The following is an 18,568-nucleotide window of genomic DNA, read 5'->3' as shown; positions in this document are numbered from 1 at the left end:
GAAAATATCTTTCAGGAATAAAGATGAAATAAAGACATTCTCAGATGAAATACAGAATTCACCACCAGAAGACCTGCTATAACAGAAATGCTGAAGGAAGTTCTTTAGAAAAGAAAGAAATGATATCAAAGGGAAAGAACCTTAGAAATGGAAGAGTAGAAACAGAAATGGTAAATATCTGGGTAATTAAAAAAGATGACTTCTCTTATCTAAAATATGTGACTTTTGAAAGCAAAAATTATAAGACTGGTGAGGTTTTCAAAGTATATAGATGTAATATATGCACATCAACTACAACCCAAAGCAAGTAAAAGGGACTTATATGGTGGGACTATGTGGTTTCTACGTTCCACTTGAAGGGGTAAAATATTAGTTCTAATTAAGCCAGGGAAAAGTTTTTATAAATATAGCCCTAATGCAACCATTAAAAAAAACAACAACTAAACTTAATAAAAAAAAAAAGAAAAAAACAACTGTAAAAAGAGATATAGTCAAAAGCCCAGTAAATTAAAATGTAGATAATAAAATGCAAATAAGCATTTTAGATAAATTAAAATGTAACTCTAATACATAAATAAAGATAGATTAAATTACATCTGTAATATAAATTATAGGTAATTCTAAAAAATTATCAATTTATCCAATATAAGGCAGCAAAAGGCAAACAGATGAAGGAAAACATAAGGTACAAACAGAGAGAAAAGTAGGCCTAAGTCTGAACATACATTTGCATTAAATATAAACTAAGTATTTCACTTAAAAGATAGATTGACAGTTTTTTTAAAAAATCGAGACTGAATTTACCTGGTACACCTGAAACTGATATTACACCGTATGTTAACTAACTCGAATTTAAATAAAAACTTTAAAAAAACCCTAAATTTTTCTGTAATTGATAGAAGTAAAAAGTAAATCATCAAGGATATAGAAGAAATAAATAGCACCGTAAACCAACAATAACCAGTTGACATTTACAAAATACCCCAGCCAAGAAGAGCAGAATACACATTTTTAAAAGTATATGCATGGAACATTCACCATGATAGACCATATGCTGAATTATAAAGCAAACCATAGCAAATCTAAGAAAATTGAAATTATACAAAATATTTCTCTCATCATAACAGAATTAAACTAGAAATCAGTATCAGGAATTTACCTAGAAAATTCTCAAATACTTGGAAATTAACAATTAGCTTCCACACTATCCACAGGCCAAAGATGAAGTCTCAAGGGAAATTAGGAAATATTTTATATTTTACAAAAATAGAAATACAAAGTTCAAAATTTGTGGGATGTAGGTAAGCAGTGCTTAGAGAGAAATATAAATAACTAAATATGTATATTAAAACAGCAGGGAGGTTTCAACCTCTTAGATGAACAATCTAAGCTTCCACCACCAAGAATCTAAAAAGAAAAGCAAAATAAACCCAAACCAAGCAGAAATAAAATATTAAAAATAACAATAGAGAAACCAATGAAAATTAAAAGCTAGTTCTTTAAAAAGGTCAGTAAAATTGATAAACCTCTATCTAGCCAGACTAACCAGAGAGAGAAAGAGAGAAGGTACAAATTGCCAATACTAGGAATCAAAGAGGGGATATCATTACAGCCTACTGAGTCACTGAAAGGATAAAGAAAAACTGTAAACAACTCTGTGCACATAAATTAGACAACTGGGACAAAAGGGACTGATTCCATGAAAGCCACAAACTACCAAAATTCACCCAAAAAGAAATAATTAATTCGAATAGGTTTATTCTCAAAAGAAATTGAACACATAGTGAAAAATCTTCCAAAAATGAAAACTCCAAGCCCAGATACTTTCACCAGGGAATGCCATCAAACAACTAAAGAAGTAACCAATTCTACACAATCTCCCAGAATACTGACAGGAAGGAACACTTCCCCACTCATTTTATAAGGCCAGAATTACCCTGATATTAAACTAGATAAAGACAGTATAAGAAAAAACAAACAAACAAATAACATACCAATGTCTTTCATTAACAGAGAAGAAAAAGGAAAAAATACTCAACAAAACATTAGCAAACTGAATCCAGCAATATAGAAAAGGAACAATGCATCACAACCAAAAGCAGGTTATCCAGGAATGCAAGACTAGATCAGAACTCAAACGAACATCAATGTAATCCATCATATTAGTAGACTACATAAGAAAAACTGTTTTATTACATCAATCAAATGATGTGGAAAAAATCATTTGATAAAATCTAACTTCTTTTTTTAAAAAAAGCAAAGACACAATTATAAATGTTTATAATAATTTAATTAGCAAAAATTGCATCGTAAGTCCCATAAACTGTACTTATATTATTTGTTCTAAAGCTGTTTCTCTATCATATTTTGGTGTATATGATACAATATGTAGTGTGTAAAGGTACATATAAAGGAATAAAGGATATACGTACACACATATTCAATATATACTGTAGCAGACAGTTTTGCTAGCTTATGCTCCAGTAACAACCCCAAAAGTCTCAGCAGTGGAAAAAAAAAAAACCAACATCTTCATCATGAAACTTCCAGCAAACTAGAAAAAGGGGAAATTCCTTACCTGATAAAGGGCATCATCAAAAAACCTATAGTTATCATCATATGTAATGGTGAAATTGACTAAGTGCTTTGCCCTTGAAGTCCAGCATATGACAAAGATATCTTCTCTCACCCAAGCCTATTCAATAATGAACTGGAAGCTCTAGCCAGTGCAGAAAGAAAAAGAAATAAAAGGAATAAAGATCGGAAAGGAAGAAATAAAACTGTCCCTATTTGTAGATAACATGATTTTCTATGCAGAAAACCCCAATGATTCTACAAAAAAGTTCTAGAACTATTTAGTTTTAGCAAATTTGCAAGATACAAGATCAACATACAAAAATCACTTGTATTTCTAAATACTAACAATGAACAACTGAAATTTGAAATTAAAGAAGTGTGTGTGCATAGATACATACACATAAATTTCATGTGCTATTTATCTATGATGTCACATTCACTGTAGCTACCCAAATAAATACATACATACATAGGTTTAAATCTAACAAAACATGTGAAAGACTTTTACATTGAAAACTACAAAATGCTGATTAAAAAAATGTCATGTATCTAAATAAATGGGGAGACATACTGTCTTCATGGATCAAACAACTCTCTCTATATAGTTAAGATGCTACATACGTAGTCAATTCTTCCCATCGGATCTAAGATTTAACACAATTCCAATTAGAATTTTAGCAGGATTTGTTTGTAGATATCGCAAGCTGATTCCAATGTTTTTATGGGCAAAGGATCTTAAATACTCAAAACAATTCTGAAGAAAAATAAAGTTGAAGATTCACACTACTTGATTTTAAGACTTGTTATAAAACAAAAGTAATCAACAGAATAGTAGAGTTTGGGCCAAATGACAGGCACATATATCCATGGAACAAAATAGAGAATCTAGAAATTGACCTATAAAAATATGGTCAACTGATTTTTGACAAAGATGCAAAGACAAATCAATGGAGATGGCACAGTGTTTTCAACAAATGGTACTGGAACAAGTGGACACCTGTATTAATAATGTTTTTTATTTTCCATATTTTATAATGTTTTGACATCTTGAGAAGCTTGCCGGCTGGGGAAAGTCTGCTCCTCCCAGGGCTAACCAATTCTTAGCACAGGGGTGGGGAGTGGTGGGAGGGCATCGCTTTCATATGCAACCCGAACAACCTCATTGTCTAACTCACACACCAAGTTGTTACTTTCTTCTGCTCTGAATTATCCCAGAGCCAGGTACCAGGCAACTGGACACCATCCCAGGAATTATCCAAACTGGCCAATCCTATACTGCTTATCCTGTCCTAACTGGTCTTTCCCTTGGAAACCCCAGTAAAGCCTCTGTACTCAGCTTTCCCCTCACTCCAGTCTCTGCTTCACCAAACCTGATACTTCGGTAGCCCTATGTGGCACAGCACGTCCCCTCCTCTGGGGAAATGTAAGTAAACAATTCATCTTTCAGTATCATTGACCTCTCCATGTCAGCATTCAGTCACCTCCATAAATTCAAATCCCACAGGCATAATTTTAACATAACATCTACATACAAAAAATGAACCTCTACCTATACTTCACACCTTATATGAAAATTAAGTCAAAATAGATCACGTATCCATGCTAAACTATAAAATTTTTAGTGGAAAACATAGGAGAGAAGTCTTTGTGACCCTGAAACTCTCTTAGATATAATGCGAAAAGTATGACACATAAAAGAAATTGATAAGTTAGATTCCATCAAAATTAAAACCTTTTGTTCCCTGAAACAAACTGCTAAAAGAAGAGAAGTTTCAGACTGGAAGACAAAATATGCAAGCTCAATAAGAAAACAAACAACTCAATTTTAAAAAATTGGCAAAATAGAGACTGCAAATAAGTCCTTGAAAAGATGCTCAATATCATTAGTCACTCCAGAAACACAAAATTAAAACAACTACCACTACACACACATTAGAACAGTTAAAATATAAAAACAACAACCGACAAGTATTGTCAAGGATGCAGAACAATTGGAACTCTCATATATTACTGGTTAGAATGAAAATGTTATGGCCATTCTGGAAAACAATTTGGCAGTTTCTTATAAAGTTAAACAGACATTTACCATAACATCCAGTAATCTTACTCCTACGTGCTTACCCTAGAAATATGAAAACTTATGTTGACACAAAAACCTGTAGACAAATATTCATAGCAGCTCTATATTCACAATCACCCCAAAATGGAAACAACATAGATGTCCAACTGATCAATGGATAAACACTATGGTAAATTCATATAATGGAATACTATTCAGTAATAAAAAGAAATGAAGTACTGGTACAGGCATAACACTGATGAATCTCAAAGACATTATGCCGAGTAAAAGAAGCCAGTCTCCAAGTCACACACTATAGGATTCCATTTATATGACACTCTGGAAAAGATCAAGCTATATAGATGGAGAATATATCAATACTTGCCAAGGGTTAGGGGTGGGTAGAGAGTTTGACTACAAAGGGGCAGCATGAGTAAAATTTTTTGGAGTGATGGAATTCTTCTGAATCCTGATTGCGATAGTGGCGATTACACAAATTTATACGTGTGTTAAAACTTGTGAAATGTACATCAAAAAAAAGGTATTTTATATATAAACTTTTTATAAAAATCATTTTAAAGAGGCAAGTGAAAACACTTGAGGACAGGATGCTTTTTTTTCCCCACATAAATCATTGTGTTCAATTTTAATATTTAGTTTACTCAAATTTTGAAGAAATACCTCATAGTGCTAACAGAAGTTTCAATAGTCAAATCCATTTTGTCAACCAAGCCAAGAAAGACAGTGGCTTAGAGGCAATTTCAAACTCTTGGACTTTTAATTGGACAAAACATTGATCCATGGGATGGGGGACCAGAAAAAAAAACGTAACTCAAACCATTTACCACTATTAAAAGCTAAAAGTCCATTTCTAAACTCTAAATGTTTCATTAATCTTAGAAATTAAATTCCTTAAGAATCATGACTCATCAAGCATCCCTCTTCCTTCTTCTGATATTTAGACCCTTTTTTGCCCCTGGCCTTCAAAATACTGAACAAAATACTTACAGCTTTAAGGGTGAGATCACACTGAAAAACAAGTTTCTGGAGTTGTGTTAAAATTTCTCTTTTGGTATTTTCTAGATCATTTCGTCTCTCTTCAACATTTGTCACACAAACTTTGTAGAGTTCATTTGCTTCTTCTACCTTTAAGAATATCACAGAAAAAAAATAACACTGATCACTAGAATTTATATTTTAAAACAAATACTTATAATAAAACTCAATGGAAAGAATTGAAAAGACTTTTTGCATAAAAATTATGGAATGTCTGTTTTAAATAGAATATTTCTAAAGATAACAGACAATCTGTTCTGGTCAGTGACTCAAGGGCACTAGACTTTAATGGATAGTCAAGTAGGACTTACAATTATTATACCATCTACAAAATAAATGTCTACTTCTATTTAACAGTCTTTTCTATTTATATTTACCATTTTCTATGTAATCTTACAGAATTCATCAAATTATATTTCGTAAGTAATATAAAGCTCCAGCCTAGCTTTGCTATCAGGTACTAGAATTAGCACACATACACACACAGTGGCCTAAAAGGTGAACTTCCTGAACAATAAAGTAAAAAATATTAAACTACTGCCTTCTCTAAGATACCTTCTCAGAAACAAACCCAAAGATTTAAAAGATAAGCAAACATCTCTTAGCATACTGGTTCTCAGAGTGTGGCTCCCCATCACCGACAGCAGCAGCAGCCGCCTGGGAGCCTAGAAGTGCAAGCTGTCTGGGGCCAACCCTAGAGCTACTGAACCAGACACTCTGGAAGTCCGGCCGAGCGGCCTGTTTTAACAAGCCTTCCAGGCAATCCTGATGCATGCTAACATTTGAGAACTGATGCCTTAGCAGATTATTGCTAATTCAGCTTGCAAATAACAAAGATGATTACTTTCTGAAGAGCCTCCTCTTCCAACCTTCGCTTTTTCTCTAGCTGCTTGTTGAGGTTTTTTACTAATCCGCCACTTGAGCACAGGTGCTCCTCTTCTGCGCGGAACATGGAGGATTTTGCCTTTTCATACTCATCTTGACGCTGCATGCACAACAACTTTGCCTTTTTAAGAGCAGTCTCTGTTTCCAGCTATACAGGGAAAACATAAGACCATTAAATACAGAGTGAGAAACAAAGCCTAATGTATAAGTTTCATTAGCATATTCAACAAGATAGTTCAAACAGCACCTTAGAAAAACTACAAAGTAAGGTAAGCATCTCCCGGGGCAGATGCGTACGTAGTGCCCATGATGTCAGATGCTCACAAGCAGGTAGATGAAACTCCACCAGGATACTCACCATTTTATTTTGTTCCTGTTTCCAAAGTTCTTTTATTTCTTTCCTTTGTTTTTCCATTTCATTTTTCCTCCCAAGTAGAGGCTGTCAAGGGTATTTTAAAACAAGAAAGAAAAAAAAAAAAAGCTGTTTTCTAAAGGTATGCTGTTGTTAAAAAAAAAAAAAAAGTGTATCATATGTATAAATTTTTACCTGCACAAATTTGTTGGCTTGGAGAGCTGCAATTGTTTGTTGTAAAAGGTGACTATTCTTTATATCATTAAGAAGAGCATTGGTAAATAGAGACTGCAGTGGCATAAACTCCTAGAATTTACAATTGAAAAGTAAATTTTCCAACAGAAATAGCACTAGAGTTCTAGACCCCCAACCAATTCTTCTTCAGAGGGAGAAATTTTAAGTTTGGACATTTTTCTGCAGACAAATGACTAGTCATAAAGATGACTATATGAGAAAGACACTGAAGAATGCTAATTATAAAACTAGGTAGCAAGACTACTGGCTAACAAAACAATCAACATTTGTATAAAATTGTGATTTTCCTAGTTTTTTTTTTCATAATGGGTCTCCACATAAATTTAAAAGGCTTTTATTTTGCCCAACCAAAAGTTTATTATTTCACTTCTTTCCTTTATTTAGTATACAAGTTTCTGACTTCGCAAGGCACTATCATGAGCTCAACCAGGTAACCTCTTGGTCCCATACCCTAGGAGGTCACTGAACACTTACCTGCATTCCAATGTTACTTCTAGTTGCCTCTGCCAACTTGACAATGTTCCTAGTGGACTCCAATTCTGAAAAGGTCAAAGAAAACATCAGAAGGTAAATTAACTACTGCCCCCCATACTCTAAAATTATTCGTGATTCCCACATTAAAGAGTGAGCACCCATACTAGTCTGCGTCATAGGACACTGTGATTCTTATCCAGAGTGCACATCAAAACTGACTAGGAAACTTTCAAAATACACATGCTTGGCCTCACTTCTCTGGGAGATGGGACCTAGGCCTGTGTATTGCCCCTTTATAAGGCTATTCAGGTGATTCTGATGGGCGTTCCCTATTTAAAGCAAACAATTTGGTAGAAAGAGCACAGGATTTGGGTAAATCCTATATTCTTCCAGTTAGTGCTATATAATCCTACGCAAATCTGCTATCTGACCTTAGGCAAATCACCTGTCTTGTTCGCCTGAGCTGTAAAATGGGAACAATTCTTTTCTTGACTTCTTCCCAGGGTTTTGGTAAGGATTAAGTGAGGTACAAGATGTGAAAGTATTTTGTCATCTGTAAAGCACTGGGAAAATACTAGCTATTAAGATGTTTTCATGGCCAGTGCTCATATACCTATTGTTGCTTTGATTTCTTTTAACCATATTATCTGATGATTGCATCTCTTTTTGCCCATTGGGGTATGGCTTCCTTAAAGGCAAAGACAGTATACTATTTGTCTTTGTGTCCCCAGATCGAGTGGTTGGCCCACAGTAATGTTTAATAAGTACATTTATTGTAAGAAGAGTCTTTCCTATTTCAAGAGAAAATGGACAATGATTTTATTCACTACAATGAAGAAGCTACTAATTTGGAATCATATTAGTCATCGTCTGTAGAAAATGAATTGCAAACAATTTAGTTCTTACACTCCAGAGTTAATCAGATGCCCCAAAGGGCAACTCACCCAAGTTAAGCTTCTTTTCAACCCATGAAACTATGTTCTTGGTATATTTTGACCATGTTTTAGCATAAGACAAAGCCAATTCTACAGAATCAGTGTTCTTCAATAGCACGCTGTCTAGTTCTACAGGAGAAAAATTTCCTGAAAATAAAAATATCAAGTATATATTAAATATCAGCACATAAACTCTAAACAAAGAAGCATTCAAATCCTAAGATGTTCTTCAATGAAAACTGTTTAAAAAAACTACAAGTGACAAATTTAGAATTAAAGGTCGCAGTTTAAACTTAAAATGGTTTCAAATTATGTTTTTTATCTTAATATATATTTCTATTGTTCATCAAGTTATAAACCCTATATAATCTTGATCGGTCTCTATATTATCTATCTATTCTAGCAGGGTTTTATTCTTAAATTTTTGTGCAAAATTTTACACATCATTTTGTGTTAAAAATGAGTACTTGAGGTTACTGAGCAAGAAGAGATTAAGTAATCCAAAACATGTATTGAAAGTAACTGTAGCGGGTTGGGGAGTGGTAAAAAAAAAAAAGAGAGAGAGAGAGAAGAAAGAAAAGAAAGAAAGGAAGGAAGGAGCTGCAAAACATTTGACTAAGATTCTAAGTACCTCAAGCATTACCTTTTTCGTTGGGTGAGTCCACTGATTCCACGGAAACATTTTCAAAAGACTTACAACACGGAAGAAAACAAATTTAAGATTAGAGCAGAAGATAACAGATCTTTGCTTCAGAAATTTTTCACTCTAATTTGTTACTGTGACATAATTCCTGTTAAGGAATTTCAAGTATTTAGAACTCAAAGGGCCTAAGAAATCTGTTTGAATGTTACATCTTCTAAGAATTACATACCTTTTTATAATTGCAGTTCTCAAGATCCAAGAATAAATAACCTCATTGTTTACTAACAGCATTAGTTAACACTAATAAATCCATTCAAAACTTTAAATTCTGCAGATTTCAAAAATATTAGTCAGGAAGTTACAGAAACAATCTAAATAGATTATCACTTAAACTGAAGACAAAAACCTGTTTCTTCCAGCCATCTTTTACCATTTTATCATATGACAAGCATTTCTCTGAAAGTCTAGTGGACAACTTAGCGCAGAACTTTCTATGATGATGGAAATGTTCTGTATCTGCACTGTCCAGTAAGGTAGATGTTAGTTACATGTGGCTATCTGAGCATATGAAAAGTGGCTAATGTAAATAAGAAGTATATTTTCAATTTTATTTATTTTAAGTAATTTAAATTTAAAGAGCTACATGTGGCACGTGGCTACCTTACTGGACAGTGCAGGAGAACGTATCTACCACAATTGTGAGATCTTAAACAAATGTGATCTATTTGGTTGGGCAATACAGACTAGGCAGGGATTCAATGCAAAAGGGATCAAAGACACCTGGGTATGAAGTCCAGCTCTACCACTTAGTAGCTGTATGACCCTGGACTACCATATATTTAGGCTTAACTGGGATAAGAACACTAGTTTCATAGGGCTACTTTAAGGCTTAAGATGATCTAGGTTTAGCACAGGGCATGGTACATAATAAACACTATTAAATAAATGGCAATTATTATTTAAAGTATTTTTCAAAACTCTTCACCAAAGTAATTTTATTAGTAGCATTATATCATCATGGACTTTTAAAGCTCAATCTCTAGGGTTAATTAAATACTGCAAAAAGGAAAATAAGGTGCAAAAGAAAAAAAGGAAAAAGTATTTTCCTATTAAGAATTAGTGTAGTATGTGCACACAATAGAGCCAACAGGGACAGGAAATATGATTCACACCTAAAATTCTAATTCTTCGGAGCCTTGTCACACACATATAATGTTATTTTATCTTCTGAATTAGTATATTTGAAAAGATAAAATTGAAGAAAAATTATAAACAATAGCAAAATATTTAAGGATCTTAAAATTCTTCATTACTCTGATATGGTTTATACACTATCCTTGATTCATCAATAGATGACCAGAAATAGTCAATTGTTTTCTCAATATTATAGTACATATAACAAATGCTTCGATTAGTCATTCGTATTTTGTAACATTTTAAGAAAGACCTGCAATTTTTATATTATTTTGATATAACACAAATACTTGGCACATTTCCAAATATTTGTTGAACTCCTTCTGGATTTGAACATCCTTAAAAAGAAATTATTAACGTATGTCCCTATTCCAGTTTTTAAAAATAGCCTGCATTTAGTGAAAAAACTTTAGTCAAATAAAAATATCATTACTATAAATCTTTAAAGCAATATTCTACAAACATTCTTCATGTTCTATTATTTCAGAGTAATTTTTCTTTAAATTGGGAATTGGGGGGTGCCTGGGTGGCTCAGTCGGTTAAGCGAGTGCCTTTGGCTCAGGTCATGATCCCAGGGTCCTGGGATTGAGCCCTTTGTCAGGCTCCCTACTCAGCGGGGAGTCTGCTTCTGCTTCTCCCTCTGCCTCTCCCCCGCCCCCCCCACTTGTGTTCGCTTGCTCTCTCTCAAATAATTAAATAAAATCTTAAAAAAAAAAATAAATCGGAACTGCAATCCTCTGACATACTGCTCTTAGGGAGAATTAAGACCTATAGCCTATTAATAAGTGTTTCATGGTAACAAACTATAGGATGTATGAAAAGATTAACACCCTCTTTACTTCTTGTGTTATTTTTCTAAGTTTCCACCAGTCTTTAAGAACTGTGACAATGTCAGGAGAGAAAGATGGTTAAGAATTACTTACTAAGATTTTGGACCATATGACATACAGATCCATTACATAGGACACCATTAAACTATCAAATACATTCTTTCAAAATGATAGCTCCACTTGGAAGTATAATTAAATTTTTGTTCCAGAAACTGACTATAAGTTATCATATTTAAAATGAACTGATCTGTTTTTCTTGCTCAACTCAAAAACTATCAAAGACTAATGCTGAGATTAAGATCAAGAAATTATTGAAATATTAAGTTAAAAATATTAAAGTCTCTGCTTTCACACAAACTTGGCCTACCTTACTTTCCCGAGAAACAGGCAGTCGCAATAATGAATCATTGCCTACATCTCCCATAAGGAAGTTTGTCAGGCTATCCAGGGAAGTTAAAAAAAATAAAAAAAGAAAGAAATAGAAATAAAAAGACAAGTCATTACATTGCTCTGTCACAGGCTTCACATGCAACATGTCATCTAGAATAATTTTTTTTTAAGTAAGAACCTTAGAAATAAACTCCTAGGAATCTATTCACATAAACATAGTCACTTGCAAATGGATGTTGCTTCTGAACAGCTGTATAGACACTGCCAAAAACAGTAACAAAACAATAATGAAATAATGAACGTATTTTTTGAGTGTTGTGATGATATTTTGTATTGGTTAATACTTTACTTTCTATGTATCTACTGAACTATGTGACATATTCTCAGACACCCAGGCCCAAATTTCTTTATATGACAGTCCTCTACTTACATATTCCCAAAGGTAAAGGCCAAGGTCTCAATGGAAGAAAACACTTCTCTGAAGAGATCGTTTTTGTTTTCTTCATTAACTTCTGTGAAGTTCACAGCTACAGGGAAAGGTTGGTTACAATAAATGAGGAAGAAAATATTTTAAACTAGATTTATACAAAGATATTTAATCTCTTAAAAATTTACCATTACTTCTAGAAGCATCAGAAGATTAGGAAACTGAAAAGCCTAAGACACAAAATGAGTATGATGTTCAAGTTCTTCATTAAAGAAATCATAAAAAAGAATCAGCTTGCACACAAGTGGCTGGCATTCCAAACTTACTACTCCACGCATTACATAATTTGACACATCTAAAAAGTGACGCAATGTGAAATCAATCCGTCTCAGAGTCACAGAGTCCATGTGACATCAGACCTCTCATTAAGAGCACTCTGTGCTATTCTCTCTTGCTTATTGCTTTATGACATTTGTAAAAATAGCTAAATGCACCGTGGCCCGCTTTAGTCAAATGAAGTATATTTTTCACTATGAATTACCAATAATTGAAGTCATATATACATTTGACATAGCGTAAGTCCTATATACAAAGCATATCACATAAACACCCAATGCTTCAGAAAATTTAAATTCCTACTTATTTATAGCCTTATTTCTTACAGGCTCTTGGGCTCTGAGGTCCATGTTAGTTGATACATATTGCTGTCTCTTGCTTGCCGTAGGGATATTTTAACATTTTGCATTTTGCTAAAGCAAATTGTGAAATATAACTGAAAAATTTTTCTTATTTTAACTTCTTCTCTATGCACCTTTGCGAAAAGCCCATATACAATTTACTAAGACAAAATCTGAAGGTAGAATTGGAAATTTTTTTAAAAGTAACCCCTTCTGAAGACTCAGGGTGAGTTTAAGGAGCAATTGGTTCCTTGTATCCCAACATCCCTAGGATCCTTGCCAATAAAGGGAAGGTAGAGAGACAAAGTGAAGAGGAAGCCATCCTTTGCTTTAAAACAAGCTGTTTTGAAGATTAGCTGCACAGCAGAATTACCTAGGGAGTTTCAAAAACAAAAATCTGGGTCCTACCACCAAAAATTCAGATTTCGCAAGCCTGGTGGAGCATAAGTATTTGTTCAAAAGCTCTCCCATGTGATTCCAGTGTACAACTAGGGTTGAAAATGCTTGCTGGAAAGCAAGAACTCCTAAGCCAGGATGAAGGAAGCCTCAAGCCTCTAAACCTCATGAAATTACAATCAAGCTTTTACAAGGATAAGCCTTTGTAGATATGAGGGGCTAAGGACCACACCTTTCATCAGATTCTTCTAAATATTGCTGATACAAACAAAAGAAAAACTTTAAGGACCACCATAAATAATTTTAAAGCTATTTTTGGACTTGTGCTCTGGCCAAGATGGAAAAACGTTTACACTTCTGCCTGAAATAACCAAAAGAAACTCATACAAAATACATGAAACAAAAATTTTCAAGACATTGGCTAAAAGGCAACAAAAGACAAGAATCTTGACAGACAAGAAATGAACATGGTAGGCTCTACAATAGCCCCAGCTTAGTGCCTAACATCACACAGAGTAGATTTCCCAGTAAAAGAAATTATGATGGAGAAGAGTCATTTTGTAATAAGGAAGGAGTCAATTTACCAAGAGGACGTAACAATCCTATACATTTATGCACCTAATAAACAACTTCAAAATGCACGAAGCAAAACCTAATTGAACCACAATGAGAAATAGACAAATTTATAATTATAGCCAGAGACTTCAATAGCCCTCTCTCAATAATTGACAGAACACGTATATGGAAAATCAGTAAGGATATGGAAGACTTCAACAATACTATCAGCTTCCTCTACCAGACGGACAGGTGTAGAACACTCCATCCAGTAACAGCAGAATGCATGTCTTTTCAAGTACACACTGAATATTTGCCAAGATAGACCATACTATAAAACAAGTCAAAATGGGTTTAAAAGGATTCAAAGCAGGCAAAGTATGTTCTGTGACTAGATGGAATTAAATTAGAAATAACAGAAAGATCTCTGGAAAATCCCCAGATACCAGGAAACTAAGTAACACTTCTAAATAACCCATGGGTCAAAGAAGAAAAAGGGAAATTAGAAAGTGTTTTGAACACAATGAAAATGAAAACACCACATATCAAAATTGATGAAAGGGGACTACAGGAAGGCGCAGAAAGGAAGGAGTACCAAGGGGCACCCATTATCTGGATTGGGACAGTTTCACAAGGGTTTTTATGTCAAAACTGATTAAACTGTATCCTTTAAATATATGTATTTTATTGAATATCAATTATACCTCAACAACACTTTTAAACATCTCATTGGAAAGTAAACTTTAAATAGTAATTTATAATGTCTATTTACAATAACTTATATAACCAGCAAAAATGTAAAGCCTACTTACATTTCTTAACTTTAACCTGTTAGACTTTCAAGAAAAAAACACCTTATAACACTACTGCAAATTCTATAACAATTTCTCTTTCTTACCTATTTCTTTCGGAGCACTAAGCATGACTGGGAGATTTAAAAAGCAGGAATTGTGCGCAAAAGGACAATTATTGGAACCATCTTCCTTTATCTTCATCCTTACTTGAATGAGGTTACAGCCATTGAATGAAAATTACTATTATTGCCCCTGCTTCCAATTCAAAACAGCCCTCTATTTTTAATACCTTTTCTCTTTTTTGCTTCTGCTCAGTGTGTCAAAGAAAAGTCTTTGGCCCCTTTCCAGCAATAAATCTTTCCCCCCTCTCCTGCAGTCTCCAAACCCCTATGCCGCCTCCCTCCACAGCTTTATCTCCCACTCAACTGACATTTTTTCTTAGGCTACTAACATACTCAATCCTTCCTCTGTGAAAAAACTTTCATTTTACCATATTTCCTCTTAAAGCTACCATCCAATTTAACTTTTTATTTTTTTTAACTGCCAAACCTCTATAAATAGGTCATGACTAAATTCACCAGGATTTGGCTTTTCATCCAGTCTAATGGTTGTAAGAGGTTGAAAAACTTTGTGTAAAGGGCTAGATAGCAAATATTTTAGACTTTCCAGGACATGTGGTATGTTGCAACTATTCCTAAAGGAGCCATACATAAATGAATGAGATATGGTGATACATAAATGAGTAAGAGTGGCTGTGCTCCAATAGAAATGTATTTACAAAAATAGGCAGCAGGCCGGATTTGCCCCACCAGAAACAGTTTGCTCAGCCTGGTTAAGAGGATGGGTTCTGAAGCCAGTTTGCCTGGGTTAAATCTTAAACTCTGTCTCCTACTAGGGATTTAACACAACTGCTCTGTGCCTCAGTCTACTCATTTATAAAGTGGGGACAACAATATGTACTTTGAGAACTGTTATAAAAATTGAATGAACTTAGAACAGAGCCTGTTACAAAGAAAATGCTCAATAAATGTTAGTTATTATTTGCACTCAAAACCACTAACAACACTGCCAACAAAAACCTATTAGTCAAACTTGGATGCCATTTTTCCTCTGAGTTTTCATCCTACTCGTCCACTCTACAACTCTCAACAGCTCTACCACTTAATACATACGCAACCTTGGACAAACCTCTCTATGTCCCAGCTTCCTTATCTGCAAAATGGGTGTTGACAGAATAACAGTATTGACCTGAAAAATTTGCTGTGGGGATTAATGGAATAATCCAGACAGAGTTTAACAGTGTCTGGCATACGGTAAGTATCCTCAATAATGTCTAGAATTATTACTACAAATATTAAACACTTTCTTCCATCTTGAAGTATTCTGCACTCTTAGAAGCAATGTGTTACAGTAACTAGAAGAAGTGGGGCTTCAGAATTTCGGACCTGAGATGGAATCTAAGCTCCACCACTTCTGGTGTTATTCTGACTACATCACCTCACTGTAATTTCTCCCTCTGTAAAATGGTGCAGCATTGAAAGACATGACGGAGAAACAACTGTAAAGCACAGAGGAGAGGTAGAGTGCAGGGCTTGGTAGTTAGTAACATGAGTGCTCTCATGTTCTGTGTATCTATCTATTGACAATTTTACTTTATATAGTCGTCCCACCCAGCCTGCAGTCCTCTTTGGCTTTCTTCTCTATACATTATCTCCACAGAACTATATCCATTTTCTTCCCTTTGAAGGAAACGAATCCTTAAACTACCTGTCTAGTTCTCACCTCTGAGCTCCAGATCCACACTTCCAATGGTCTGTTTGATATATTCTTTCTCCTACTTCCCAGGCTTACCCACCAGCATTACAACGTCAACATGTCCTACCTGAACCCTATCCTCCCTTCTGTTCTGCCCTGCAAGCCGACTCTTTTCTATACATTCCTTAGCTCATTATCTTTGCTTCAAAATACCTCTAAAACATTTCTTCTTCCTTTCCATTCCCACTGCCATTTAGTTCAAAAGGCCACATTTTACCTGTAGTCTGGATTATTTAACAACCTGCTAATTGGTGTCGGTGTCTCCACTCTCTTCTCCCTATTAGCCATTCTTCAAAATGGCATCAAAATTTTGCTCAAGGTTTAAACAACTGTCTCCCGTGGGCTCCCTATTAAGTCACAACAATAAGCACTACGATACATTTAGTATCTCTTTAAGAAATCACATGAATAGCTTTCATACATACCATCTATTAGTACTTTCAAACTTTTTTGACCACAACCTTCAGTAAGAAATACACATTCTATCAAGACCAAGTATACCATACATATATAATAGTTATTAGTTACATAACACCTATGAAGTTTCAAAACATCCTTAAGTCTTATACAATGAGTGTTACATTCTGATTTTTCTTTTCTATTCTCTTTTGTATTTTAAAAATCCTGGTCACAATCTACTAACTTGATGTCATAAATAAGGGCTCACAACTTGCAAACCACTCAATTAAAAGTAGGCAAATTTTCATCATTTGCATGAGGAAAAAAATGTTTAGGGAGAAAAATCAAAAAGCAGTAAGGCTTACAAAATGAAAACTTTAAGTTGCTTCTGAGAAACACAAAAGACAACTTGAAGAAATGAAATGCATACTATAGTCTCAGAAATGCTAAATATGTAACTTCTCCTTAACTTATAAGTTTATAAAATTTATAAATTTTACTCATCATCCTCAAAGCACCAATTGATATTTTTTGGAATCAGATAAGCCAATTCAAAAGTCCTGATGGAAAAATAAAATCCAGAACAAAAACAGTACCAGAAAGAGGAGTTATCCCCACCAGCTACTAAAACATATACAACTACAGTAAAGATAGTGTGGTACTGGCTCATGACTAAACAAATCAATGGGACATAAAATGAGGTCCAAAAATAGATATAAATATACATGACAGTTTAATGTACTTATGATAAAAATGGCATCCCAGATCAGTGGGGAAAAGATGAATTATTTGATAAATAAGATAGACATGTAGACACTCTAGAGAATGTATCAAGGACTTAAATTTAATAAATGACACCATGAAAACATTAAATGAAAACACACTGGAGAATGCTATTATAATCTCAGAGGGGGGAGGTCCTTCCTAATACCTGAAACCCAAGAACCATAAAGAAGACTGATAAATTTAAATGCAAAAATAAAATACCATAAGCAAATCAAAAGATCAAGAAAATGTGCAACATAGATCAAAGATTAAGGGCTAATTTCACTTACGCAGAGTTTCTACAAATCAGTACTAGAAAAAAAGACCAACCATCAAAAAAAAAAAAAGGGTAAAGGGTCAACTCACATAAAAGGATGTACAAATGGCTCTAAAAGATGAAAAGATACTCAACGGCACTCAAAATGAGGGAAATGCAAATCAATCTACACTGAGATGCCAATTTTTATTATCAGACTGGGTAACAAAGCTTGGTAACCAGCTCTGTTGGCAAGGGTACAGTAAATCAGCCTTTTCAGCACTGCTATCAGCAAGGCAGAACCACCATAGAGGTTCTTTAGCAATATTAAAAAAATAAATACAAATGAACATGGCTATTCATTGAAGCATTATTTGTAACAGAAAAAAAAAATGGAAACAATCCAAGTATCCATTAGTGAATTGGTTAAAATAAATTATAGCACATGAGCATAACAGATTACCATGCAGCTTTAGAAAAAAACCGAACAAATCACAACAAAAGAATTCGGGAACCCTTTATGTATAGAACATAACTCAGAACAACGAGCAAGGAGCAGAATGCTACCATTTGTGTAAAAAGGAGAGTAAAAAAAAAAGAACATATTGTATTGCTTATATATGCATAATATGATTCTAGAAAGATACACAAAAATCCAGAAATAGTTGCTGCTTGTCTAGGTCAAGAAAAGGGTAGCTAAGCGTCTGAGGGAGGAAAGACACTTCACTGCTGGATACTCTTTTATGCCATTTGCATTGTACACCGTTTCAATGTATTGCCTATTAAAAAATGAAGTATTCAAAACAGAAAGAAGACACAAAGCTTCCACAATTT

General features: G+C 34.1%; 1 protein-coding gene across 1 annotated transcript in view; it reads right to left on the bottom strand.

The window, feature by feature from the left end:
- The window catches only part of ARHGAP29 (Rho GTPase activating protein 29), a 62,951-nt gene that overhangs the window by 23,522 nt on the left and 20,861 nt on the right, over window positions 1-18,568 (bottom strand). Inside the window, exons 4-12 of the mRNA XM_040627017.1 lie at window positions 12,081-12,177; window positions 11,628-11,700; window positions 9,237-9,285; window positions 8,603-8,740; window positions 7,659-7,723; window positions 7,125-7,235; window positions 6,936-7,016; window positions 6,537-6,725; window positions 5,645-5,782 (exon numbers count right to left, since the gene is read on the bottom strand). Coding sequence (XP_040482951.1) covers window positions 5,645-5,782; window positions 6,537-6,725; window positions 6,936-7,016; window positions 7,125-7,235; window positions 7,659-7,723; window positions 8,603-8,740; window positions 9,237-9,285; window positions 11,628-11,700; window positions 12,081-12,177 — 941 coding nt within the window. The remainder of the gene's footprint in view (window positions 1-5,644; window positions 5,783-6,536; window positions 6,726-6,935; window positions 7,017-7,124; window positions 7,236-7,658; window positions 7,724-8,602; window positions 8,741-9,236; window positions 9,286-11,627; window positions 11,701-12,080; window positions 12,178-18,568) is intronic.

The sequence above is a fragment of the Ursus maritimus genome, unplaced genomic scaffold (genome assembly GCF_017311325.1).
Source record: "Ursus maritimus isolate PB19 unplaced genomic scaffold, ASM1731132v1 scaffold_12, whole genome shotgun sequence".
NCBI lineage: Eukaryota > Metazoa > Chordata > Mammalia > Carnivora > Ursidae > Ursus > Ursus maritimus.
Note: the sequence above shows the minus strand (reverse complement) of the source record. Positions and strands in the feature narration are given on the sequence as shown.